This window comes from Bacidia gigantensis (assembly GCF_019456465.1).
Source record: "Bacidia gigantensis strain McMullin 20006 chromosome Unknown contig_249, whole genome shotgun sequence".
Classification (NCBI taxonomy): Eukaryota; Fungi; Ascomycota; class Lecanoromycetes; order Lecanorales; family Ramalinaceae; genus Bacidia; species Bacidia gigantensis.
Window position 1 is genome coordinate 177,564 of NW_025408603.1, and position 24,891 is coordinate 202,454.

The 24,891-nt window shown below is 49.6% G+C and overlaps 8 protein-coding genes across 8 annotated transcripts; 7 read left to right on the plus strand and 1 right to left on the minus strand.

Moving 5' to 3' along the window:
* Positions 1 to 983: 983 nt before the first annotated feature.
* Positions 984 to 2,483, plus strand: KY384_006310 (uncharacterized protein; the record flags this gene model as incomplete). The annotated part of the gene is made up of 1 exon (XM_044814806.1): positions 984 to 2,483. The coding sequence occupies one exon, from the start codon at positions 984 to 986 to the stop codon at positions 2,481 to 2,483; it is 1,500 nt and encodes a 499-aa protein (XP_044667906.1).
* Positions 2,484 to 4,247: 1,764 nt separating this feature from the next.
* On the plus strand, positions 4,248 to 5,003 carry KY384_006311 (uncharacterized protein; the record flags this gene model as incomplete). Its single annotated transcript, XM_044814807.1, has 1 exon — positions 4,248 to 5,003. One exon carries the CDS (start codon positions 4,248 to 4,250, stop codon positions 5,001 to 5,003), a length of 756 nt encoding a protein of 251 aa, XP_044667907.1.
* A 2,038-nt stretch (positions 5,004 to 7,041) lies between these two features.
* KY384_006312 (uncharacterized protein) lies at positions 7,042 to 8,055 on the plus strand (the record flags this gene model as incomplete). Its single annotated transcript, XM_044814808.1, has 1 exon — positions 7,042 to 8,055. One exon carries the CDS (start codon positions 7,042 to 7,044, stop codon positions 8,053 to 8,055), a length of 1,014 nt encoding a protein of 337 aa, XP_044667908.1.
* A 340-nt stretch (positions 8,056 to 8,395) lies between these two features.
* Positions 8,396 to 9,373, plus strand: KY384_006313 (uncharacterized protein; the record flags this gene model as incomplete). Its single annotated transcript, XM_044814809.1, has 1 exon — positions 8,396 to 9,373. The coding sequence occupies one exon, from the start codon at positions 8,396 to 8,398 to the stop codon at positions 9,371 to 9,373; it is 978 nt and encodes a 325-aa protein (XP_044667909.1).
* A 1,548-nt stretch (positions 9,374 to 10,921) lies between these two features.
* KY384_006314 (uncharacterized protein) lies at positions 10,922 to 11,572 on the plus strand (the record flags this gene model as incomplete). The annotated part of the gene is made up of 1 exon (XM_044814810.1): positions 10,922 to 11,572. One exon carries the CDS (start codon positions 10,922 to 10,924, stop codon positions 11,570 to 11,572), a length of 651 nt encoding a protein of 216 aa, XP_044667910.1.
* Positions 11,573 to 12,304: 732 nt separating this feature from the next.
* Positions 12,305 to 13,915, plus strand: KY384_006315 (uncharacterized protein; the record flags this gene model as incomplete). Its single annotated transcript, XM_044814811.1, has 1 exon — positions 12,305 to 13,915. One exon carries the CDS (start codon positions 12,305 to 12,307, stop codon positions 13,913 to 13,915), a length of 1,611 nt encoding a protein of 536 aa, XP_044667911.1.
* An 841-nt stretch (positions 13,916 to 14,756) lies between these two features.
* On the plus strand, positions 14,757 to 18,028 carry KY384_006316 (uncharacterized protein; the record flags this gene model as incomplete). Its single annotated transcript, XM_044814812.1, has 3 exons — positions 14,757 to 16,059; positions 16,109 to 16,377; positions 16,433 to 18,028. 3 exons carry the CDS (start codon positions 14,757 to 14,759, stop codon positions 18,026 to 18,028), a joined length of 3,168 nt encoding a protein of 1,055 aa, XP_044667912.1.
* A 3,976-nt stretch (positions 18,029 to 22,004) lies between these two features.
* KY384_006317 (uncharacterized protein) lies at positions 22,005 to 24,578 on the minus strand (the record flags this gene model as incomplete). Its single annotated transcript, XM_044814813.1, has 5 exons — positions 22,005 to 23,079; positions 23,134 to 23,262; positions 23,319 to 23,381; positions 23,671 to 24,419; positions 24,471 to 24,578. The coding sequence occupies 5 exons, from the start codon at positions 24,576 to 24,578 to the stop codon at positions 22,005 to 22,007; spliced, it is 2,124 nt and encodes a 707-aa protein (XP_044667913.1).
* Positions 24,579 to 24,891: the final 313 nt, after the last annotated feature.

Sequence of the window (24,891 nt, forward strand, 5' to 3'; positions counted from 1 at the left end):
GCTCTAAAGGCGTAGCTTGAAGAATCTTGCCGCTCCCATTTTTCCCACCCAATTGGCTTCTCTTCCACTCATTCTCCCCTGAAACCACCCTCCATAAGACGCAAAACGAGATCTTTCCAGCGACGGCCCAGGCCGTCACCGCATCGTTGGTGTGGAGGTTCTCTCTTCTGACCCATCTCGAGCCTGAATTCAGTGACCATCTCCGCTCAGGCTGAGGAAAAAGACGCACAATCTCACCTGCAACGACAGTCTGCTTCTCGATATCCAAGCATATTCTCCACTCGACCCATACAGATCCAATCAGCTACGCCAGACAAGAATTTCGCAAATCGTACGTTGCAACATGACGGTGAAACGGTCGGGATATCACACCTTCTTTGATCATGGCAGTGGAAGTATGGGCTCCAGACGAGCTGACATTATTTATTGATGTGCAGACGTTGACAGGCAAAGCTCTCCCTCAGCCTGTCGAGCATCGGAGCTCCAAAATTGAATCACTGTGACGTGAGGCATACGACTTGGGGGGAAACGCCAGGACACGCCTTGATCTCTGGGTTCTGTATGTGCCATACTCGAGAACATGACTATTGTACACAAAATCTTCTCGGTCCTATTCAGCCTTGCACGCAATGACCCCTAGAACTAGCCAAGAGACTCGAGTCTATAGGCGGCTTGGCCTCCACAACTCCATCCGTGCCATTGGTCTGGCCTAGGCGACGCGAACGCTAAGGGTCCCCTGCAGTTGATAACGAGCCGTGCAAGAGCTTCTAAACAATGCGGGGAAAACACCGGCTCGAAGGATACCGTCACCTTCCCAGTATGGCTCGAGTTGAATGGCCTTGGCCTCTGTCATCGGGCAGCTACATTATGGACATGCCTACCTGCAGATCAACCATCAAATCGCCTTTCGAGTCCCTCTCTCAGTCAAGCATACCGGGAGCAAGTCTCCAACCTAAATCTGAGCCTATCAATCGACCTCAGTCATGGCAGACAACGAAAAGATCACGATGGCGCGACAACACGAAGACTCCGACTCGAGCTCTCCTACTCGTCACGAGAAAGAAGCTTCTGCGACAGCCGAGTACGTCCCTCCAGACACGTCCAATGTCAATCCGAAAGCGGTCCTGTTGAAGATGGACCTACACCTCATTCCAATGCTCGCCCTCCTCTATCTCCTCTCTTTCCTCGATCGCGGCAATATTGGCAATGCGAAGATTGAGGGACTAGTAGAGTCGTTACACATGTCAGGCCCACAGTACAACTGGACTCTCACCGTCTTCTTCTTCACCTACGCCGCCTTCGAAGTGCCCTCCAATCTCCTCCTCAAGCGCCTCCGTCCCTCAATCTGGTTGCCTACAATTATGGTAGCATGGGGTACGGTCATGACCCTGATGGGCATTGTACAGAATTTCAAGGGCTTGCTTATTGCGAGACTATTCCTCGGCGTTACGGAAGCTGGGCTTTACCCTGGCGTTGCATACTACATCACCCTCTGGTATGTGCGAACGGAAGCGCAATTCAGGCAAGCATTGTTCTTCAGCGCAGCCAGTGTCGCAGGCGCATTCTCTGGTCTCCTCGCTTTCGGCATCGCGAAGATGGATGGAGTAGGCGGGTACGATGGCTGGAGATGGATCTTCATCCTCGAGGGAATCTTGACAGTCTTGGTTGCCATCATAGGATACTTTACGATCTACGATTTTCCGGAGACTGCAAAGTTCCTGACTCCGGAAGAAAAAGAATGGGTCATACACAGATTGAAATATCAAGGAAGTCAGCAGTCAGACAAGCTGGTAGCGGAAGCAGCAGAGTTCAAATGGCGATACGTACTGGACGCCTTCTCAGACTGGCAAATATACTTGGGCATATGGATGTACTGGGGCATCGTGGCTCCCCTTTATGGAACGTCCCTCTTCCTCCCGAGTATCATTAAAGAGCTCGGATACGAGAGCTCCACCGCTCAACTCCTCACAGTCCCCATCTACATTACCGCCGCCGTCCTCGCCATCGGGGTAGCATGGACATCCGATCGCACTGGCCAACGATCGCCCTACATATTTACATGCATGTGCGCGATTCTCATCGGCTTTATCATCTGCATCTCTGCGTCCGCTCACGGCGGCGTGCCAGGCGTTGTCTACGCGGGCATCTTCATCGCTGTCTGTGGGATCTACCCAGCTTTTCCGGGCAATGTTACGTGGATCTCGAATAATCTCGCGGGGAGCTACAAGCGCTCGGCGGGGATGGCGATGCATATTGGGATTGGGAATTTGGCTGGAGGTGAGACGTTCCCTTTCGCTCCCCCTTTACTCTCCTTCTGTTCCACCCCTGCGTATACTGACACGACCGCTAGCAATGTCATCGAACTTCTACCGCTCCAAAGACATGCCGAAATACGTGCTTGGCCATGGGCTGGAGATCGCATTCGTATCAGTTGGATTGTGCGCGGTGGTGTGTTTGAGGCTGAACTATCAGAGGATCAATAGGAAGAGAGATGAGTTGCTGCAGAATAGTGGGGTGGAGGCAGTGAAGGAGGGGGATATGAGTGATAAGGGAGATCGGGCGGTCACTTTTAGATATGTACTGTGATTACCAGTTCTACGGTCATGAAAGTGGGAATGAGGACTTCTCTTTCACGTCTTTTGCCTTCACGCATGAAGTACAAGGGTAGGGTCGCAATCACGTTGGGGTGGCTGGAGGGTTTGGTAATGTGCGCTCCACTGTGCTTTCCGTTTCTTCAAAATTCCCTCTATCCGTTTCATTTTCGGTTCCCTTTCCTTCTCTTTCAACGCCATGAATGGGCCTCATGATGCCATTCTCTGCTAAATATATACAGGACGCTAACATTTCACACCATGCTATTCGTTTCTGTCATCAGCACGGCTGTATCAGCGAACCTTTACAAAGTCATATCGTATGTTTTATGAAATGAGGCTTGTGATACTTTGATCTTCCCTCTTTGAGTCCGATCAAGATCAAATAATCTCGCTGTTGCAGCCTTGCCAGCACATCTCCCCCTTCTTCGTTCTTCAACGCTGCTCTCAGCTCCCCGGCTTTGAACACGACCAGAATCAAGCTTCTCATTGACTACCTGCACGATCACAGCTCTAGCAGTGAAATGATCAAAGGCTCTTTATGTCTCTTCTCAAGTGAAGGAAGGTTGTACTTTGATCTAAAATAGTTCGTGCGTGGTTTGCGATCTTGCCATATCGCCGCTGGGCTCTCTTACTAAGATCCTAGACCGACCCTGATATGTAGGCGAGTGATCGAGCATGCACACAGCTCACGTTTGTGGTGGAGTTGTCGAGAAATTCATAATAATGAAGCATCATTGCGGAGGCTTAAGAAAGACATAACAGCGCTATCCTCCTTACGGAATTGACCAGCCTCTACCGTTGGAGGCCGGCTGAAATTCCAAGATGCGCTAATGTCAGACGATCGATTGACGTGCGCTATCCTTCTTTCGCTCATTTCTCATGTCTGGCATCGAAAATTGAGATCAGACGAATGCCTCGTGCGTACGGGCACTAGGGTAGAGTAAGGGTTTACCCTTGTCTTCAAGTTAGACTGCGTTAGGGACCGGTGTCGACTCACTGAGTAGTAGGTTAGTAAAGGGGCTCGGTCTCTTACCCTTTGGCACGAAGCTTCAGCAAGGTTCTCCGGTCGACGATGATGAGGTTTGCACCAGTCACCACCCTGATATCTGCTCCCAGGAGTAAGAAAGAGCCAGTCCTACAGTCGTGTGCAATGTGTGATACCTCGAATGCCACTTCCGATGCCGGGAATCACCTCTTGGGCTTTCAGTCTTCTCGATCGTCGATTCACTGGCATTCATTGTTCCGTTGGACGGACTGTACGACACAAATGTCGTACAGTATGCATTGTTTACTGTGTCTTTGGGGACAATGACACTGTGTAACACAAAGCACCTTCGTCTTTTGCCTATATTTCAGGGCCTTCTTCTCCAAACATCGTCCAATCGCAGGACCTACTACCTCATGCAAATCCAACCCCTACTTCTCCTCACTAGTATTCTGGGAACGTCTTGAGCTCTGCCCGCCGTGTCCAACATGTTATCGCGACTCCTCGATCTGCCATTCGAGCTGCGGGAACAAGTGTACAGCCACGTTATCGAAACCCACGAAGATCGCGTCATAAGACCTTTCAGACATTATAGATCTGACAATTGGCCACGCTGCCCAAATTATTACATACGAAATGCATGGCCACTTTTACTAGTATGCCGAGGGATGACCAGCCAAGTTACCAGATACCTCTACAGTTCCTTCAGCTTCTACTTCAGTGATCATGGGCATCCACTCAGGAAAGAAGAAGAGCATCTCCAACAGGATCTGACCAAGTATTGCGATTGGTGCACGGACTATTTCCGAATCAAGAGCCTGGGTGGGACAAGATACAAAGAACATTGGTCTCAATGCTGGCAAATGGATTTCGCCAAGGAGAAACACATTGACAAAGTACCGCCTAGCGACCTCCTCGAAATGAAAGAATGGCTCGATCAGATCGGGCCTCAAAATCGCTCTTATGTCAAGAAATTGAGCCTGCTGATTGCATTCAGGGACACCACAAGATTTCCGCCGCCCCAGAGAGTCAGAGCCAGCCGTCAAGACTGGGTTAAGCCGGTGCGCTGCAACGGAACGTACTTGCTGCAGAATCTCAGATACTTGTCCGATCACGTTTCGAATCTAACGGAGATCAAAATCCTGATTGATCACGAAGAGGTTCAAGGGTACTCCCGATTCAAGAATCAGGAACGCGATAGGTATGACACAGTCGACAATCTCTATAATATCACGAGGCCAGGGTCTCGTCTTCGAACGGCGTTGTGCAAAATCAAGAGCCTTCGGAAGCTTGGATTCCAGGAGATGCCACCAGAATACTTTGACAGCCTGGATCCGTACGTGTGGAATGCATGGATGTCAGTCTCTGACGTAAGAAAAGACATTGCCGACGTCGAGAGCATCATATCTGGCAGATTGACATAAATATCGCACCTTCCTCATGAGACAGAGAGCATGGGAAATCTTCATAATGATTCGATAACTAGACCAATAATAGGTTGGAGTGCAACAGACACTTAAGCGTTCAGGATTCTGCTTTGCAATTAACTACCCATAGACTAAGTCAAGCAGAGTCTTCCTTCGTCTTTACTTGGTTGAATATCATAGTCATGATATGTCTCAAAATCTAGCTGCATTACAAAGACTGCCTGAGCGGGAGCTTCACGCATCATCTTTATCGTATTCGGGCTCATAATGCTCATAATATATTCTCAAAGTTCTCCCGCGCAAGTCGGCACGCTTTCACCACCATAACCCATTGAGACGTATAAATCTAGCTCATTAACCTTCCAACACACGCACCCCTCAAATCGCCCAGCAGACACCAAGTGAAACGACATACAACAAAGTCGTGAACAACCCAAACGTCACCTTCGCGTCCCCAAGCTTGTCCGCTACATCAATACGATGCCCCTTCGCATCCTTTTCAATCCATGTTTGCAGGCAAAAGCTCTGTGTAGTCTCATATCTCCCGGGAAGGCGGTACCTGGCGCCGTTCCAATCGCATAAATACCAGATGACCTCCTGTACGATCCAGCCGATCGCTAAAAGGAGATGTGTCAAGGTGCAGTAATAGCGATTGAGGCGTCGGAGGTAGATGAGGAGGATTTCTAGAGTAGCGGCGAGGATGGACAAGACGGGGAGGGTACCAGCGTAGAAGATAAGATGTCTGGATGATCTGTTAGCCTGCTGACTTGGACGTGAAGGAGAAACGAGAGTAACGGATGGGGTAGAGATGCCGGTATGCAAACTTACGTCTTCGACCACCTGTGATGAAGAATGATGGGCGCCGTGTAGAGGTGTGCAGCATATGGCGCGCTGAGACTCAGAGTAATGGCGGAGAAGAGGATCAGAATAGCGAACGCGAGAGCGACTATGATATCCACGGGCTCGAGTTGTCTGGAGAATGTTGTTGGCATTGCGAAGTCCTTTGAATGTGAATTTTCGTGAAAGAACGGGGTAGTAGAAGAAGAAAGAGGAATGACGGAAGTGTGTTGGAGCAAGCTATAACAAAGAGCGGAGGAAAATGTCGTTGGGCCTTTGCTTTGTTTGAGTATGCTTCGCGGCACGGCGTCTTTGCGATGCTAGAGGTGGACTGCTGTTGTTTCAAGATTGCGTGGAGTATCATCGAAGTTCGAAATGAATTGGTGGATGACTTGAGCCAGTCACCAAGGAATGCCGTTGACATTGGAGGCTATATGGAAAAGTGCACGCTGAAAGATGGTTGATGTAGGAGTAGTTAATTCGCCTGTTGAAGCCATGCATTAGAACAAGATCCGAGTAGGTTTTCTCCAAGATCTAACGTCAACTAGCTAGGAACTCTCTATGGAAACAATCCAGAGCCGGACTTTATTTCGCACGCCTTTCCGTCAACAGAATGTGCAAGCGACCAACCATATCGCTCACTACATTTCTGTACCACCACACTCAAACCCTCTCTCCTCCCCTCCACCATCGAAGACCTCGCCACTGAGCTCCTCCAGACAATCATCGACCATACCTCCTCATTTTCGCCCAACGCGCTAGTAGACCAATTCAACCTATCCACACCAACCACCGACCCCGCACCATCGTCGTCCCATTCCTATCCCATCAAATCCACCTCCTCATCTCCCTCTCACTCGTTTCAGAGCCCCTCACCCCGCTAGTCAGGTGCCCAAAGCCAGTGAGTACCTGAGAGACAATCTTCTCATGGAGGTATGACGACACACATCGAGACTGGAGCGTATTGAACTTGTGACACATTCATCAACACGTAACCTCCTACTCAGTTAACTACATAGGAGCTCGGCACGAATTTTGATGTGTCCAACGTCAATTGTACAACGCGGGACTCTGGTTTACCTGATCCGTCACTTACTACGTTCACTACCTCACATCGAACCATATCTTTTCATCAACCCCAGAGTCTTCATCTACGGGCACTAGAGGCTGAAGTTGCTTTTGTGGCTTCCAGATGAGCATGACCTCAAGCTTCTTGCAGCTACCGTTTGAGCTGCGTCAGCAAATCTACCGCTACGCGTTCGATCCGAAGGATGACTCCATTAAGCCTTTGAAAGCCAGAACTCGCAACGTATCTCAATCTATCAAGGCTTTACAGTCTACAAGTCAAGAAAGACAAGACGGATGGCAAATTCCTGGCTATCCAGTCTCCAGCGTTCCGGCTTTGCTTCAAACATGCCAGCAGGTGTACGACGAAGCGATCAAAATCTTGTATGGCGGCTATATTTTCGTCTTCAGCAATAGTGACGAAACTGGAACTAACAATTCTGTCCTACTCGGTTTCCCTGCTATGACGGACGGGTGCGATGAGTGCAAGGGCTTTGGAAACCAAGCTCACCCTTGGATGCTGGGCATTCATAGTCCAGCATTGCCGCTAGACCACAAGAAGACCTTGGGGTGGATTCCTTATTCTGATTTTACGTACATGATCCACTGGCTGGAGATTATTGGAACACACAATCGCACTCTAATACGTAAGGTTCGACTCCAAATTACTGAGGATGTGTATCCCGAATCTAGATGGCATTGGGATACATTACAAATGGCACAGCTACCCACCACTTGCTTTGGCGGCAACATGGTTGCAGGTATTCTTAGCTATCTGGATAGATTCCTGGAGATCCACGAACTCTCTTTCTTCTGTGATACGCCCCCTGGTGAGTCAGCGATACGTGGACAGGCGCGACGTATCAAAGCCATGAAGAACATATTTGTAGCTCCGTCACCTTCTCGGAACGTCATTTTAAAGATGAAGAGCCTAAAGCGACTTCTATTGCAAGACTCTCCTCCCATTCCCCTCGAAATCTCAAACCTTCGCCTCAAAGGGTATAGAGATGAGCTTTTGCAAGACTATTCAGACATACGAAAGGCGTTCATGGAAATGGGAGGCGAGATTCTTCCATCTTTGAGGCATACGGGCATCCAAAAGGTAGAACCTCAAAAGAAGATTGAGGTTGAATTTGACGCAAGCTGAGACGATGCTGCTCAGCGACGAGAGCAACATAACGCAGGTCTGCGGAGGAACATGGTGTGATGGCCAAATTGCATGTTTTGTTCGAGACTTGAATAATCGAAAGAGTCATCAGGCGTGAATTCTAAGTAGCAAAACTCCTGCCGTCCTACTGGCCCCGTAACACTGCGTTGTGACTGAATTACATCCGTGTGATCGATTTAGCATTCATCGGATTACCGCTTACAATGAGTGAGAATTTGCCACTTTGTAATACGTCATGCCGCAATGGAGCATTCAGCTGCGTAGCTGACGGTCCCCGTCAACTTTCTAGCCGTCTAATTACTTTGGTTGCAACGTAGCCATGGCTTCGACTCTCCTGCAGCTCCCTCTGGAACTACGTCAACGAATCTACCACTACGCCTTCGGGATTGAGAATAACTCCATCAAACCGATAAAACCGAGGAGTCACAACAAGAGACGCGAATGGTTAAGATCCACGTACCCCCTCTTCAGCGCTGTGTCTCTGCTCCAAACAAGTCGGCAGGTCTACGAAGAAAGCACAAGCATCCTCTACGGCGACTACTCTTTTGTCTTCGATGACATTCACGATCCTGAGACCGAAGGCTCCAAGACTGACACTCATATCATAGTCAGGGAGCCTGAAGAGAGTAGTACATGCGATGACTGCGAGATCTACAGGCGCAAAGGGGACCGCCCCTACGTTCCTGCCCTTCATTTCTCTGTGAACTTCGAGCCACCTGATTTGCAAGGTTACATACATCTGCCTCGTTGTGATATTACAGAAATCACCGATTGGCTGGAACAAATAGGGACGCGCAACCGATCTCTGATTCGCAGAGTTCACTTCAAAATCATCGAGGGCATATACGATGTACCTTTACCTCACGAAATCTACGTGGAAATGGCAAGGCTTCAGGGACGAGAAAATACACGATGTCTCGGCGGCAATCCAATTGCGGCAGCCCTTCATTACTTCGACGAGCACCTTGAAGTAAGAGAAATCGAGTTTTCGTGTGACCCCCTACCTGATGATACTCCGAACCCTCCATACGCACGGGATTGGTACGACAGACGTTCAGAAAGAGTCATTGTCGCTATGCAAAATCTTTTCGATGAGTCGTCTGCCACTCGAGATATCATTTCAAGCATGAAGAGTCTGAAGAAGCTTGTGTGGAAAGACTTTCCGCCTGACATGGAAAAGGTGATGCGGAGTATACATGAGGCTGCGCCGTGCTACTTTCCGAGGACGGAGGATCTGATAGGGCAGATACCTGGCATAAGAAAGGCTTTTGCAGAGCTCGGAGGTCAAATAAAGTGAAGTCGCTTCCAGGATGCGCAGCTAAAAGGAGATGACCCTGGGGTTCAGCAAGAGTGAGCTGGTGTGCATTCAAGAAGAGCAATTTTTGACTGCCGAATTAGGGAGTGTGCAACATCTTGACATGAATCTAATAACCCTTTGTCGAATCCCTGCTGAGTTCTACCTTCATCGATTCACGACTTCAATTGCTTACATCATTATACACCGCCTGCAATTTCAGTGCTCGGCGGATTGCCGCATATGAACAAAGGAACCTTGCCACTCTCTTAGTACATCATCCCATGACGAGCTATACAGCTTGACATTCCCCGTCCATCCTTGAAAAAGATTGCATGCAAGTCTTTTGCCCTGGCCTCCAAACTTGTTGGCAGGGTCTTTCGCTAGGCACAAAGGTGACATATTCTTGATACCCTCATGCAATTATAAATACATATATGCAGTCCACTTCATTCAACTGGACTATAGCTTCTGTCGCCCCATCCGAAGGGCTTGAATGGGCTTTCACGGCACGTCGCAACATTAAAATAATGAGAACAAGTCCAAGGGTTCAGCTTGTACTCGTTTGTTCCCACACGTCTACTGATGAGATTCCTGGTCGTCTCGAGTAGCTTGTCGCAGGCGGAAGCACCCTTACTGCGTGCCACAAACTATAGAGCCAAGATGTGGTGTCAAGAGCTATGTATCACGGTTGTCGTTAGGCAGACACGTTCGCGAAGTTTCACGCATTGTTGCCTAGTTTGATTGTGAGGTATCACAAGGGAATGTGGGGCTGGTACCAATGGGAAAGTTTGAATGCCATACCGAATTAGGCTGGCCATGTCATTGTACCCTACACAACAAAGTCATTGTACGACACAAAGGTTGGGGCGCATTATGTCCCGAGAGGATTTAATTCGGCTACCCTTCATCGTACTTTTGCCATCCTTCAGCATCGGCCTCATAGAATCGCAGTATCACTCCCCTGGCTCCGACAATCATTATCCTACGGCTTTCAGATCAACTTATCTTCGGTGTCGCGGAGATTTGAAAAATGAAGGTAATCAATCACCGACGTAATGCCGTACTCTGGAAGTTTCCCTTTCTCGACTTTCCCTTAGAGGTGCGCGACATCATTTACAAGTATGCTTTCGATGCTGAGGAAGGAACCATCAGCCCATTTCAGACCATGCCTCACCATTGGCCCAGCAGGAGCATAGAGAATCGACGCCTATATCCGGCCAGCACGGTGGTCGCTTTACTCCTCACCTGCCGGCAAATCTATGACGAAGCAACTAGGGTTCTTTATGGTGATCACACTTTTACTTCGACGACGATGTAGAAGGTTATCACCAGAGAGATCCATACCCCTGCGCTGAGATTGATGTCTCATCTATATGCTGGTTTTGTCATCACACAAGAGAGAACGAAGCTGAAGCACGTCGTACTGGGTATAATCCATACGAGTGCTGGTCAGTAATGCCTGGTAGAGGACACACCATGAGGCTCGACCTCTGTCCCATGATTGACTTGCCACGCTGGATGGACCAGATTGGGCCGCGAAATCGCTCGATGGTGCAGAGAATAAGATTCAATATAACTGGCAACAAATATACGCACCAAATTCCTCCATGGACGGAGTATGATATTGGGCACAAACAAAAGCCAGGGCGGGTATTTGGTGGTACCCTGTTCGAAGCGAGCCTCAGTTACATCGCCAAATATCTCACTGTGAGAAATCTTCAGGTTACATTCGAGACTTTCAGACATAGAAGACTCAGATGCATGCGAGCAGCCTTTAACCGAGACGCGGAAACCATGATGGAGAGAAACATGGTGGACGAGGAATGGCTCATCGGTCATGAGGAGGCAAAAGACTGTGTTTATATGGATCTTGAATGGGGTAAAGTAGTGCTTGCACTAAGAGACACGTTCACGTCGCCGTCTCCTCTAAGAAAGGCGATCTGCAATATTCCAAGCCTCAAGGTTTTGGAATGGGGAACCCTGCCACAGGACATTGAAGACACGATCCACCGCTTGCGCGTCGAATGGGGGAATTATGTTCCTCATTGTGATCTTGATCTGGGCAAGGTGCATGAGCTTTTACCTCTACTTGGAGTTGCAGCCGACGAGCTTGTGGCGCAGATAAGAGCGAGGCAGAAAGGATCCGAATACTTGTCACAGCTTAGCAAGATGTTAGAATCTCCGAATACTTGCGAGTAAAAGAGCTGATCCTCGCTAGTCAACAATCGACACAACTTTGGGTCTCAATCAACGGCATCATGATTCTGGCTACGGTGCTCAATCATATCTCAGATTTCTTCGGAGGATTACTGTCGGCCTGTAGGTTTAGTGCGCACGCCCCGCACAAGACACATCATGAAGCGTTAGCATAGTGCGTAGTTCGAGCAAGTCTTCATCTGGTAGCATTAGCATTTTCGAATCATTGGCATATTTATTTGTTTCCGCTGCAATATTCGGTATCTAATGTATGAAAAAATCCATTTAATTCCACTAGCACAGCTTTCATTTCTAAAGAGCAGTCTTTGCGTCCTAATTATCACGATGTAGGGTCTTTCCTTGTCTAATAACTTGTGCTTCCCAAAACACGCTGCCCTTTCTTAGGCAGCTTACACCCAGATTCAGGGGTAATGTGCGATCCGATCTGACAGATAAGCGAGCCTTGGCGATCTGCCGGATCTGGGGCGCGTTACGTCATTACAGATCCTCCAGCCTTCGCGTGCCTTGTTCTGCATTGCGAAACCATCAATGCGTGTCTGCCAACGAAGCCTGCACACCATTGCTACAGCTCATACGTTTCTGTCCACGCCTTCAAAAATTCCTCTGCAGTCTCAATTGCCCATCGTCGCCCGGGCTCGCTTCCCATCGAGTCATCGGCACCCTTTCGCCACCCGTACGCAATCTTCGAAGACATCAAGCCAATCCTCCACCACGATGTCAAAACGTGACCAGCCAGACCATCCCGAGTTGAAACATCCTTCAACAAAACGGGCCAAAGAGATAGACGCGAACCTGCCCTATGACATCTTGCGCGAGAAATTGGAAGGTCAGGACAAGAAAGATGAAGTGACCGTGGTTGCCCATTGGTTCAGGAGCAAGGATCTTCGTATACAGGACAATAAAGCGCTCTATGCAGCTGCTACCCTAGCCAAAGACCAAGGGAAGCCACTTGTTGGGCTATATGTCTTCTGCGGTGCCGAGTTCGAGTGGCATGGGACCAGTCCTGCTCGGACGGACTTCATCATAGAGAACCTACGATTGATGCAGGAGGAGCTGAAAGAGTTGAATATACCACTGGTGGTAGCAAATGCAGAAGAGCGCAAAGACATTGTACCTACTGCTGTCAAATTTATGACCGACAATTCAGTCTCTCATGTGTTTGGCGACTATGAGTACGAGGTCGACGAATTGCGACGTGATACCAAATTCATCAAGGAAATTGGTGACAAGGCCTTGTTTTCTCTTCACCATGATCAAACAGTCGTCGAGCCTGGGACAATGACCAACAATCAAGGCGGTCCCATGAGAGTCTTCACTCCGTATCACAAAGTCTGGCTCGCCGTTGTCAAAGACTCACCCGATCTCATTGACACGGTCCCCGTCCCCGAAAAGGTCGACCAAAAGCTTTCAAAAGAAGTCTCCTCCCTCTTCGGCAGTAAACTCCCCACCGCACCCAAAAACAAAGAATTCGCCTCCACCGCCGAACGCGATCGAATCCGTAAACTCTGGCCCGCCGGCCACACCGCCGGTCTCCAACGCATGGACACCTTCATCAAAAAGCACCTGGATGACTACGCCGCCACGCGCTCGAATCCCGCCAAAGACTCCACCTCGCGCATGTCCCCCTACTTCTCCGCCGGCGTCGTCTCCATGCGTGAAGCCCTTTCCGCCATCCGCGAGAAAGCCAATTCTGGCAGCGCGGATTTCAGCAGCAATGGTTCCGACCCGGGTGTCGCCGGCTGGGTACGTGAAATTGTGTTTCGCGAGCTGTACCGGCAAACGACGATGACCACGCCGCACACGGTGATGAATCTGCCACAGAATTTGAAGTTCGATTTTGTGAATTGGGAGGAAGATGAAGAGGGCTGGAAGAAGTGGTGTGAAGGCAAAACGGGCATGCCGCTTGTGGATGCGGGCATGAGGCAGATCAACCATGAGGCGTACATGCACAATCGCGCGCGCATGAATGTGAGCTCTTATTTGTATTGTAACCTCCTCATTGACTACCGGCGGGGAGAACGGTATTTTGCGGAACACCTCATTGATTGGGATCTTTCGAACAATACGCAGGGGTGGGAGCCGTCGTATACGGTTTTCAATCCGGTGAGTCAGGCGGAGAAGAATGATCCTGAGGGCAAGTATATCCGGAAATGGGTGCCGGAATTGAAGGGCGTAGAGGGAAAGGCGGTGTTTGATCCGGCGGGGAGGTTGGGGAAGAAGGAGTTTGAGAAGTTGGGGTATCCGAGGCCGCATGTGGATTGGAAGGAGACGAAGCAGAGGTGTATGGAGAGGTTCAAGAGTGATATGAAGGACGCTGAGCCTTGAATTTCATTGAGTGGTATGGGGTATTGTGATGTACATATGGTGCGGGTACAAAAGTTGGATGATGTTTATATGGGAGGTCTGTGATCTATGAGGCATATATGTTTGGCCGCGTTGGTTGAGGGAGGTATCGTCGTCAATGGGGTAGGGACATTCATTATCTTTTCATCACTCTTTTTCCATGCGCTTTCTTTCATAAGAGCCATTCCACTGAGCTTTCTATTCACGGTTGTGGTAAGCTCCAATCATCTTCCGCTAAGGAAGAGCATCAAATACTGAGGCGAGTGACCGTCTTGGCAACAGCTTCAGCTGGCCTACTTTGTGGACTGTCGAGCTTCGTTGGTAGCAGTCTGCCGACTCATGCATCATAAATTAGTAAGTGAACGCCCACTCCGCTCGACGACGCATTATTTATCTTCTACAAGCTTCACACCTTCAGTACAGTCATCTCTCACACCATCCACCTCGCACTACCACCGTGATATACCAATCTATCCCAATACTCCTTCAGTCCCCCTCTGCACTGGTACGAATTACCTCCTCACATCAAACTCCGTCACCAGCGCTTCTTCGGCCAATGAAAGTGATCACTTCACTGATATGTCGACGCAGCCGTCAGAGTGACGTTGTCACCTTAGCGCCAGACGCGATGGCGCTAGTAGTGTCATTTGCCTCTTGTTTACCTCTTCAACTTCTCTCTCTCACACTCCCCTGATCACCTCACTACCTACTTGCCTGCATCTACTATTTCCAACTCATCAGCCGCATCCATTCGTTCACGACTCATTTATCGCCACCTTGACTCACTTTCTTTCACTTGGTACGTCTGTTGACACCGTATGAAATGCCGCTGACATACGCAGAAGCTCTCCAATCTGGTAATCGGGGTGTTCAGCAGCCATCGCAAACGATGGTAGCTCCCCACCTACGACCACCTAAACCCCGCACCTTTGTTGCAGAACCGTCCCAACCGCTACCACAAACCCTAGATGGCGCCAGTGATCTGCCTGTGAAACCCACCGCTGTTAAGAAACTTAGCACGACAGAACTCGAAGATGAACAGCTTGAGGTGTTGCTCCAGCGCCAACTCAAGATTGTCGACGCCAACTCAGACGGTTCCTCAATATGTAGACCAGCATACGGGGCTAATGGGTCCCCAGTGGACCTGGACAGCAATCACTTTGTTCTCCATTTGACAGGCGACAGCGACCTTGAAGTCCACCGATACCATATTGAAATCACTTCAACGGACAACAAGATAGTTCGCGCGGATGAGTATTGTCAACTCGTCAGGATTTTCCTGGATGATCATATCTCAGCTCCTCTTTCGGAGACAATCGTCAGTGATTTCAGGTCCAATCTTTACTGCTTGACCAAGCCTGCGCCTAGTCAAGGTCAATGGCAAATAAAATACAAGAACGAGTACGAGCGGACACCGTCTGAAAAGGCTAAGACTTTCACCCTTAACTTAACATACGTGGCTACTTTACCTGTGAGCAAGTACTTACGATCCCTCGAGAACGTTGAGCTCCCTTTTGATGAAAACCTAAAAGAGGATATCAAGGCTTTTCTCAATATCTTTATTGACCACTACGCGAGGTCTCAGCCGCTGAAATTTGCCACATTTAAGTCTAGCTGCTTCGACTTAATAGCTGTAGCGAATCAGATGAAGCCTTCAGGAGGGCTTGAGATCCGGAAAGGCTATTTCGCAGCTTTGCGGGTAGCAGCTGGACGTTTTCTCGTCAACCTAAACCCTCGTACCAAAGTCTTCTATCGGGCAATATTTGTCGACGTCAGCATATCGGAGTGGGGTGAGGCACACACACCAGTCTTTTTTCTCAATGATGACGCGAAGAGGAGGCTTTCGCTTCAGCAATTTTTAGCTGGACTTCGCGTTGTGCCCGTTCAGGGGCAGCAAAGGTTTGATGGTATTGCTGACGATCATCCGCGAATCAAGAGCGTCTCTGGATTGGCGGATCCGACTGATGGCTACAGAAGTGTTGTAGATGATCAAGGAGTCAAAAGCCTCGAGCCTATTGAAGATTTTCCTCCTAGAGTTCGCACATTTGGCGCTGGCCCACAAGACGTGGAATTCTATGACAAAAAAGCAGGGGACTACATTTCAGTCTTGAATTACTTCAAGAAACGTAAGATCAACCTGCTTTTGGCGTTAGTTTCAAACGCTGACTTTCGTAGATTATCCAATTTTCGCACAAGAGCGCCTTCAAGATGTACAAATGCCGGTCATCAATGTCGGTAATAAAAGTCATCCGGTCTATCTGCCTTGTCAAGCGTGCTTCATTATTCCCGGCCAATCTTTTCCGGAACCATTGGTGAATTTGACAACTGAGCAGCAGCCTCATTTCACAAGGGCATCCGTGAGGCCTCCGGACGAGAACGCAAGATCGATAGTGGCTTCTGGCGCTTTAAGTGTGGGGCTTCGTTCGGATATAAATCCACGAATGGTACATCACCGCTGTTCTGTTATCCCATTACGTGCTCTGATGCTAATAAAGGCAGAAAACGTTTGGGTTAGAACTCGACAAGTCATTGGTACCAATCAAAGCAAGACGCCATGAGCCTCCTACCTTATATGGCGCTTACAAAAAGAATCCAAAAATGGGAGAAGGAGTATGGTCTATGTCAGGAGTCAAGTTCTTCAAGGGAGCGCAAATGAAACGCTGGAAGGTCTTGAGAATCCTGGAGGCCGGAGACAGTAATGCCACTACGAATAGTGTCCGACTAATCAACGACACGAAGCGTGTAGTTGTGACATTCAAGTCGAAGATGAACCAAATGGGGCTCGAAGTTCGCAGTGAACCCGTCGCCACATGCCTGTTACGTCCTCAAGAGACAACAAACTTAGGCCTGACCAACTGGTTCGACAAAGAAGTACGGGGCAAGGACCTGCATTTTCTCTTAGTCATCAAGACTACCGATGCGGCTCCGCTTTACAACCAAATCAAGCATCTTTGTGATCAAAGGTACGGAATACACAGTTCAATTATGACCTACGATACATTCTTCGGACCCAACCCTTCGGGTGCGATAGCGACCAATTCTCCAAAAATCAATTCAAAGCTGGGAGGAATCAATCTACAGCTGGAATCTGGGAGCCTCGATTTCATTGAAACGGACACTATGGTCGTGGGTCTTGATGTCACCCACCCGCCTCAAGATGCCAATAACACGAAGCCATCGAATCGTCCATTGATTGCCGCAATGGTAGCAAGTATTGAGCCCAATCTCGCGCAGTGGCGAACTGAATTGAGGGTGCAGGGAGCAGCCAAGACACTCAAAGGTGGAGCAGTCGAAATGGCGACTCTAAATGTAAGGAGCATGTTTGTCAATTTTCTTACCATCTACGAACGACACAACAAGACTCTACCAAAGCGAATTCTGATATATCGTGATGGGCTGGGCGTCGGCCAACTCGACGAGGTCGTGCACGAAGAATTGCGTGAAATGCAGAATGGATGTCCAGTCAAATATCAACCCGGAGCGCTACCACAATTCACCCTCGTCCTCTGCACAAAGCGCCACAACGTCCGCGCCTACGACAAGATCTCCAAACCCGGCAAATTAGATAGCCCTGGTGCCGACAATTTCACCTACATAAACCCCAAGAACGGCACTGTCATTGACCGTGACATCGTAGAGACTCAGCGCTGGAACTGCTGGATGCAAACCCACCGCGCCATCAGTTCTAAGAGCACTGCACGCCCTGGCTCCTACGAGATCCTTTACGATGAGATCTTGCGCCCTCTAGCTAGAGACGGCATGAACGCGCAAGACTTGTTCGAGAAAGTGACGAATAATATGTGCTACCTTTTCCCCCGATCCACCACCGCTGTTAGCATCCCGCCCGCCACTTACCTGGCGCATCTGGCTTGTGCGAGAGCAAAGCTCTATCTGGATGTCAAGTGGAATATATCGCTCGTGCCACCGGCGGACACTTACCCCCCGCTCATCAAGGGAGGTAACAAGGGAAAGGGGACAGGGAGTAGCGTTCTGGTGGACAGGGCTAGGGCAAGATTGGATGCGTGGTACCAGAGCACTGTTCAGCCGGCCATTGAAGTGCATGATGCGCTGAAGGGGAGTATGTGGTATTTGTGATATAAAGCACGACTAGAGATATGGAGAAGAGAAAATGGAGGAGATAGGACATCGTGACAGAGTTGGAGATATGAGAGCTCACTGATTTGGCTTATGTTGATTGATGGCCGTGGTCTGGATTCTATGGAAGAGGAGGGGGGTGGTAATCATGATTAAGTGCTTGATAAGCTGGCATATAGGTAATGCAATACCCGTTCCTTATGACTTGCAGCACCAGAGCGCCTTCCTACTTCAATGAGGTGCGTGTAGATGTGAGCGACGACCAATGTGTTTTAAAAGGTCGATAGCGCGTGATCGCCTTCCTCCTCAATCGTCCTGGGCGGTCTCAATGTTCTTTCCGAATACCACCTTCGTCCCTTGTACTTTCCTCATTGTCTACCTGCTCTGGCCCCCAACCATCCCCTTGACTGCCTCTATAGTATTCACTTCTGCAAGCCTCTTACTCCTGAAATTCTTTTCCCTTTCTTTTCACTGCACCCATTCTCTTCCCCTCGTATACGACTGCCTCGTTTCTTTTCTCCAATTCTCCACGCTCCCAATTCTCATCTATCCTCATCTCGTCCTCCCCTTCTATAACGTCCCGTCCACTTTATTTCCCCTATTCCCTCCACCCTCTCTTTTACTCCCTCCCATTCATCTCAACATCACGACCCCCCCCTCTCTACCCCTCCATCTCCTCCTCCCCTATTCCCTTCCTCCTCTCCTACCCCACCTCATTACCCCCCCCCTTCATCCCCTTCATCCTCTTCATCCCCCCCAACCTCAACCCTAACCCACCCCCTCTCCCCACCCGCAACTCTGCCCCCCCTCCCCACTGTTTTGCCCCCGCCATACGTCCACGGACACCGCCCTATGATCTGTCGCGCGGCTTCGGCTATCGCGTTCCAGGTGCTGTGGTCGGATGTTGGATCGTCGTCTTTCAGTGCTGGTGCTGATGAGGGTGGGGAAAGAGTGGTGTTTGCATCGGATGCTCTTTTCTGGATTGTGGTGGAGGAGATGGAGAGAGGGTTGGGGGAGATTGAGGAGGGGGAGGAAGAATTGGTGAGGGAAGAGATGGCAGGGACGGGGGAGGAGGTAAGAATGGACTCGCCCTGCCACGTCAGTCTCACGATGCAGTTCCCCTCTTTCATCTGGATGGGTAGGGTGATGCTTGGTGCTAAATATCCCACACGTCAGCATTGTATTCTTATCCTCAACCCCCCTCAATCCTACCCCGAATCCCTGCATCACTCTGCCCCTCCCCTTCTTTTCTTCCTTCTCAAACCTCATATCCACTGCCCTGCATATCAAAATTCCGTTCCCGCCCCTCCTCCATTTCCTACCTCCCCGCTATACTAAGCAAATCAAGAACAAGACAAGGCAAATGAAACTGACTCACATAAGCGCCGCTTTATCGGCGAAAACTCCAAAACCTCCTCCGGCTTATCGACCTCACAAATCTTGCGGATCAGATCAGTGCAGTCGAAGAGGTTCGCGGGCGGGTGAGAAGAAGAGTGGGGGTAGCAGCCTATTGGTTTTTCTGGTATCTGAAGTGATAGTATGGCAAGGGGTACTGGTAGTTCGGAGGGTGAGATAGAGGGGGAAAGTAGAGTTACGGAGGAGACGCGGGTCAAGGAAGCCGGAAGGTTGGTGGGTGAGTTGGTGAGAGCAGAGGGAATGGTCGGCGCTGCGACGGTTGTGGTGATGAGGTAAGTGAGGAGGGCGAGGACTAGTAAGAAGGCTTTAGGAGCTGTGAAGAGGGTGCAGGTGGGAGCGCAACGCGTTTGTTTGGTCGTAGTGAGCGAACAGAGGATGAGGAGGAATGGGAGGTAAGCGTATGGGAGGGCTTCATGATCGCTGGAGAAGGGCGCCGTCGTCGTTGTGAGTACTACTTCTTCCGAAATATTGAGAAGGCACATGGAATGAAAAGACCGAAGGACGTGAGTCGCATGGGGGGGATGTATGGAGAGCCGAGCTAGTGGGCATGGTGGAGAAGGTTCTATGCTTGAGACTCGGAACAGACACACGAGTTTGTGAGAGAGATTATCGACGTGTTTCGGGTAAGAGCTGCTGCTGCGCTTGTGCACGTCATGAGGTGGAAGAGGAGGAAAATGAGAGGCGCGTTTCGAGGAGGGGAGGGGGTTGGGCACGTGATGCGGCGTGCAGGTACGTCGGTGTCTTTTGGAGATCTTGAGACCAGAGAGACTTATGGCTCAATTTGTATTTGCATTGCATGCTGTACTCGTGATGCTGAATGTATGAATGCTCTTGCAAACCAGGGGAAGCGTAATATTTCAATACTGATATTGTGTTTTGTAATTAATCTGCTAGTTCAATTCCTCAGGATGTTGGGACAGTGAAGTCGCCGCTGCTGCTTGTTGTCATTTGGTAGCACAATGACGACTCACATTTCCTGCACTCTCTCGTTCAGCTTCGCAGACGTCGCCACTTGTAAGTATATGGCTGTCGGAAAGTCAAGCATTGGAGAACGCCAGGAAATACCTAGCTTCATACAATGCTACGCTTCCAACAAACCGCGAATCTTACCTGGACGTCCATCTACGCATTCTCTCGACGAACCTCGTACCCTCTTGGCCTCTGCGCAGGACGTGGGCAGAATATTGGACTGGAGGTCTGACGAGGCGAGGAAGACATTCGCTGCGTTGAACATCCACCTTGGCAACGGTATTGCCCTGCTGAGTGCAAGCGCTCTATCACGACGATTTTCAGTGGCGTACAAGGAACGATGGAGGAGGCAGATGATCTGTGCAGGTGCATTGGCTGATTAAGGGACAGAGTGGTTCGTCAAAGTGGATGACTGTGCGGCCTTGAGCCACTGAATCATGGGGCAACGAGAGAGGTAAGAGAGATTGACATGCAGGTGGGACAAGGAGACGACGGGATCGAGAGCATTCATTCTGAAAAAGGAAACACCGATGACCAGGATGGTCAACGAATGGATATTTGCAGCCGCAGTCTGTGAGTTGGGTCTATTGATTGATTTCTTCGGAGAAGGACAAAGACTGACCTTTTATCTTCAACTTACAGAGGGTCAAAGAAGGGACGTTGAGGACTTCGAACTCCGACGCTTTTACCGCACTGCCACCAAGGGATGACCACCTCACAGACCCTCCCTTCAACCGGTTCGATTCCTGTATCAAGCAAGGCCGACGATTTCCTGTGCATGTGAAAGACAGAAAAGTAGAAATATTGCCGTACAACAAAAGGCCCTCTGTCTCTCGGAGGCAACAATCTCCAAAGCATGAGCTTGTCATTGAGTCCAATGAGGCAAGAGCCACCGAGCCTTTCGACGCGAACGAATTGTTACCGTGGACAAAGTATGGAACCAACCGAGTCTTTGCGACTGCGCACAAAGCAAGGCGCGGAGTTCGGAGGATTTATCATCAAGCTCGCACATCTCCATTTGCGGACTGTTTTCAAGCTCGTCGCCTCCGAGCATGATACCACGGCCAGAATGCTGGTCGGGAGTATTAAGTGATGCTGCCGAGACCTGAAGTCCCGGCTTAAATTGACCACGCAAATCAATCTGAACAAGAGCGTTGACAAAGATATTGAATTTGGGCTGAGCACCGGAACTATGCTGGGCGAGTCAAAATTTAAGACCGTCCAAAGTTGGTATATTGGCCGCTACCGTCAAGATACTATCGTGTCCGGTTGGAACAACGATTCTGTGTCGAACTGAGACGCATGCGGCTATCCAGTCAAAGCGGGCTGAGATGTCTCTGTCATGTCTTTGTGGGACCGTTGGTCGGGTTGAATCCGTACACGCGCATGAGACAATGTCCGCTGAACTCTTGGTAGAAGCGCGGAGTGTTTCTGCGCACAGTCAGATACTGCTTTGAAGATTGAAAGTCGGAGCTTTTGACTTGCTCTAAGTTCTCATTGGTCTTCGTATGTTTATGTTACTAAATCCAGCGCCCTGCATCCCATTATTCCCGGGACGCCGTGCTGCCTGCTATTTACTGTACCCCAAGTCTCATGATGTCGCGACACTCGAAGGTAGCACCACCGCAGGTTGCTGGCTTGTCGCAGCTGTTGAATTACCAGCTGTCGCAGTAGGTGCATTATCTGCGGTGTTGCAGATTTTGCCTTCAAGTAAGGTGTAGGATAGACAGCCAGCTCCTACGACTTGCCAATCGGTGTCTCCTGCCGTGCGAACGTGGATTGTCAATCGAGATTCAACCAAGCTGTTTTTATCAAATGTCTGTTGCAGCAATGCCAATGTTTTAGCCAACACGCTCAGAGTGAATTCATTCGTTGCCTTCCCTGGCTGCCAGAAATTAAGACGGAAGTCTGAGGGCCAGAGTGACGCTGCGCGAAAGCCAGGCTTGTTGAACGATGAGTCTCGTGGCAGTTGATGGTCTCCTCCCTCTTCCTTTATCAGAGGAATCATCATCCACATCATTTGCACGGCCGCGTCTGCAAAGTTCCAATGCTGTACTGGAACGCCGTTTGCGTCATTCGTCACGTCGATTTTGACGCCTACCGCGTCGCTCAGGATAGTCCAGGATTCACTTTTCGTTGATCCGACCTGAGGTTGGTTCGTTACAGGGGCCGCAAGCTCGTATGGTTGTGTATTGGTCGATTGCATTTGGGTTCCATCAGAGCAGTCATAAGCTAAGCATCCTTCGGCAAAAATGGGCTGGTCATCTTTGGTCAAATCGAACACACCATAGATCGTCTCCTCGACCGTCATCAGATGTGTCATCTCCTGGAAACCTTTGAAGATGTCTGCGACTGTTTGGAGATTTGCGACGTCCGCAGCTTTTTCATCTGAGCCAAGTACAAATTCCAGCAGCGAGGGTGGGTAGTTCTTCTCAAATCCTCCTACTCTCTTTTCGACATCTGGCAATATGAGGGAGCCTTTTCCAGCTATAGTAAGAGCTACCACATCCGACAATCCAATGACAGTCATGTTGTACACCATTTCCGGCAATATACCTGCTGAGCTGCCATGGTGTGTAAATACTATCTTGATATTGGTGCCGCTCGGCTGGTAAGAGAACGGATTCTCTTGGAATTGCGCTTCCCATGACTGGGCGTTGTTAGGACTACGTGATTGTACAATCAGTATTTGTAATGGCTTTTGTAGGACCTAGATTTACTCTTTTTGGACATCCTGATTCCCAGGAGCAGTCAGGGCTTTAACAGTCGTGGCATCCGAGGTATTTGCTGTGCTGCCATTGCGACCCAAGAGAAGATGGCTAGCTGGCAGGGCGAGGACGTGGGAGAAGCTGAGCAGTGATAGAGCAACACAATTTTGCAGTACCGCGGTGGCCAACATCATTACTCGTAGGAGGTGAAGAGGTTCACAATCCTGAACTGGCAGTTGAAGCCGGATAGATAAAGGGACCTGCACAAGGTCCAAGTCAGTGGCTATGTCTAGAGCTAGCAAAATAGCAATCTGATGCGCGGCTGAGGGTGGACGGACCTATTAAGACGTGGGATCCCAAAGGCGCCATGCGCCGTTGGCGAAGCGTAGATGCGCGACACAAGATAATGCTCCAAGCTTTGAATTTCTATCGCGTTATGAATACCAACAGACGACTGCAGGCAGAATAGTCTCGAATGGTCTCGGAGTGCAGCCAAATCGAGTTCAGCTATAGGTGAGCGGCGGAATTCTTTAGTCAAAATAAACGGACTTTGCTTTGTGTGCACATATTTTCCCAGAATTACTCTTGAGTACAATTGTAGGATCATTCTTGCTGGCTTTGAACGATTTTCCCTCGACGCTTTTGCTCTCGCGTGTTATTTCAACGACGGTACCTTCGACCCAGCCCGGCATTGATCTCCAAGTCACTGTCTGATCTTTCTTTGGCAAGCGATCGTTGGTAGCTTGCTTGGCTGGAGGCGTGGCCTTGTCATGCTTCGATCCCATCGTTTCCGGCTCTTTTGCTTTTCCGCTGTTGCTCTTCTGCTTTTTCGTGGCACCCTTGGCTGCACCTCTACCACGCTTCAGGCCAGTCTTAGGCTTGGACTCGTCTTTCTTTTCTTCATCCTCATCGGCCGAAGCTGCTTCGTCATTACCATTAGCTTTCTGCTTCTCGTCTTCCTTCTTCTCCTCGTAAGCAGCAGCTTCCTCCTCATTGGTCTTCTTCCTTGAGCCCTTGGCTTTGGTTGTGTTGCCAACAAACTGTTTGCCCTTTTGACTACCTGCTAATTTCTTATCTTCGGTCTCTTTCTTCTCTTGACCATCCATCTGCTCCCAGGCCTTCTTGGGAAGATAACGTTGCTGCGTGCCATCTTCGTTTTTGGCATTGCCGCTACCTTCTTTGGTCTGCCATTCTTCCTCCGACCATTTGCTTAAATTCTTCTGAGAGTCATCTTGGTCCTTCTTCTCCGTAGTGTAGTTTCCGCCGCGTTTTTTGTACTCAGAGGCCATGAATTGAGCCTTGGTCAACAGTCAGCGGAGGCCAGCCATTGGGGGCGAGAAGGCGCAAACCTTGCGGGCTGACCACTGTCCTGGAGCACCGCCCTTGTCGCTTTCCTGGACATCCTTCTTGACCTGATCTCGGAGTTTTGGGTCTGTATAGTTCTTCTTTGGCGGCATATTGGTCTGAAAGGTGCGATTTGTCCTTAATGGTTGAGCAATAGAATTGCAGGTGTGCTGGAGAAGAGGGTTGACTCGAGAAGCTATACGGAATAGTGGACGCGACGGCAGTAGATGGGAAAGGCGCATGCGGCGACTCAGGGAGCTGAACCAGAGTAGTTGCCATTTTTAGATGAAGTCGAACGGGGTAGCTACCCCTGAAAGGTAATGCCTTGACATCATGACTTTCAATGGATCTTTTTTCATATGTATAGAGGCTGAAGCTAGGCCGAAAACGTCCAAGTCCAGAATGCCTTTCATTTGGCCCCCAATG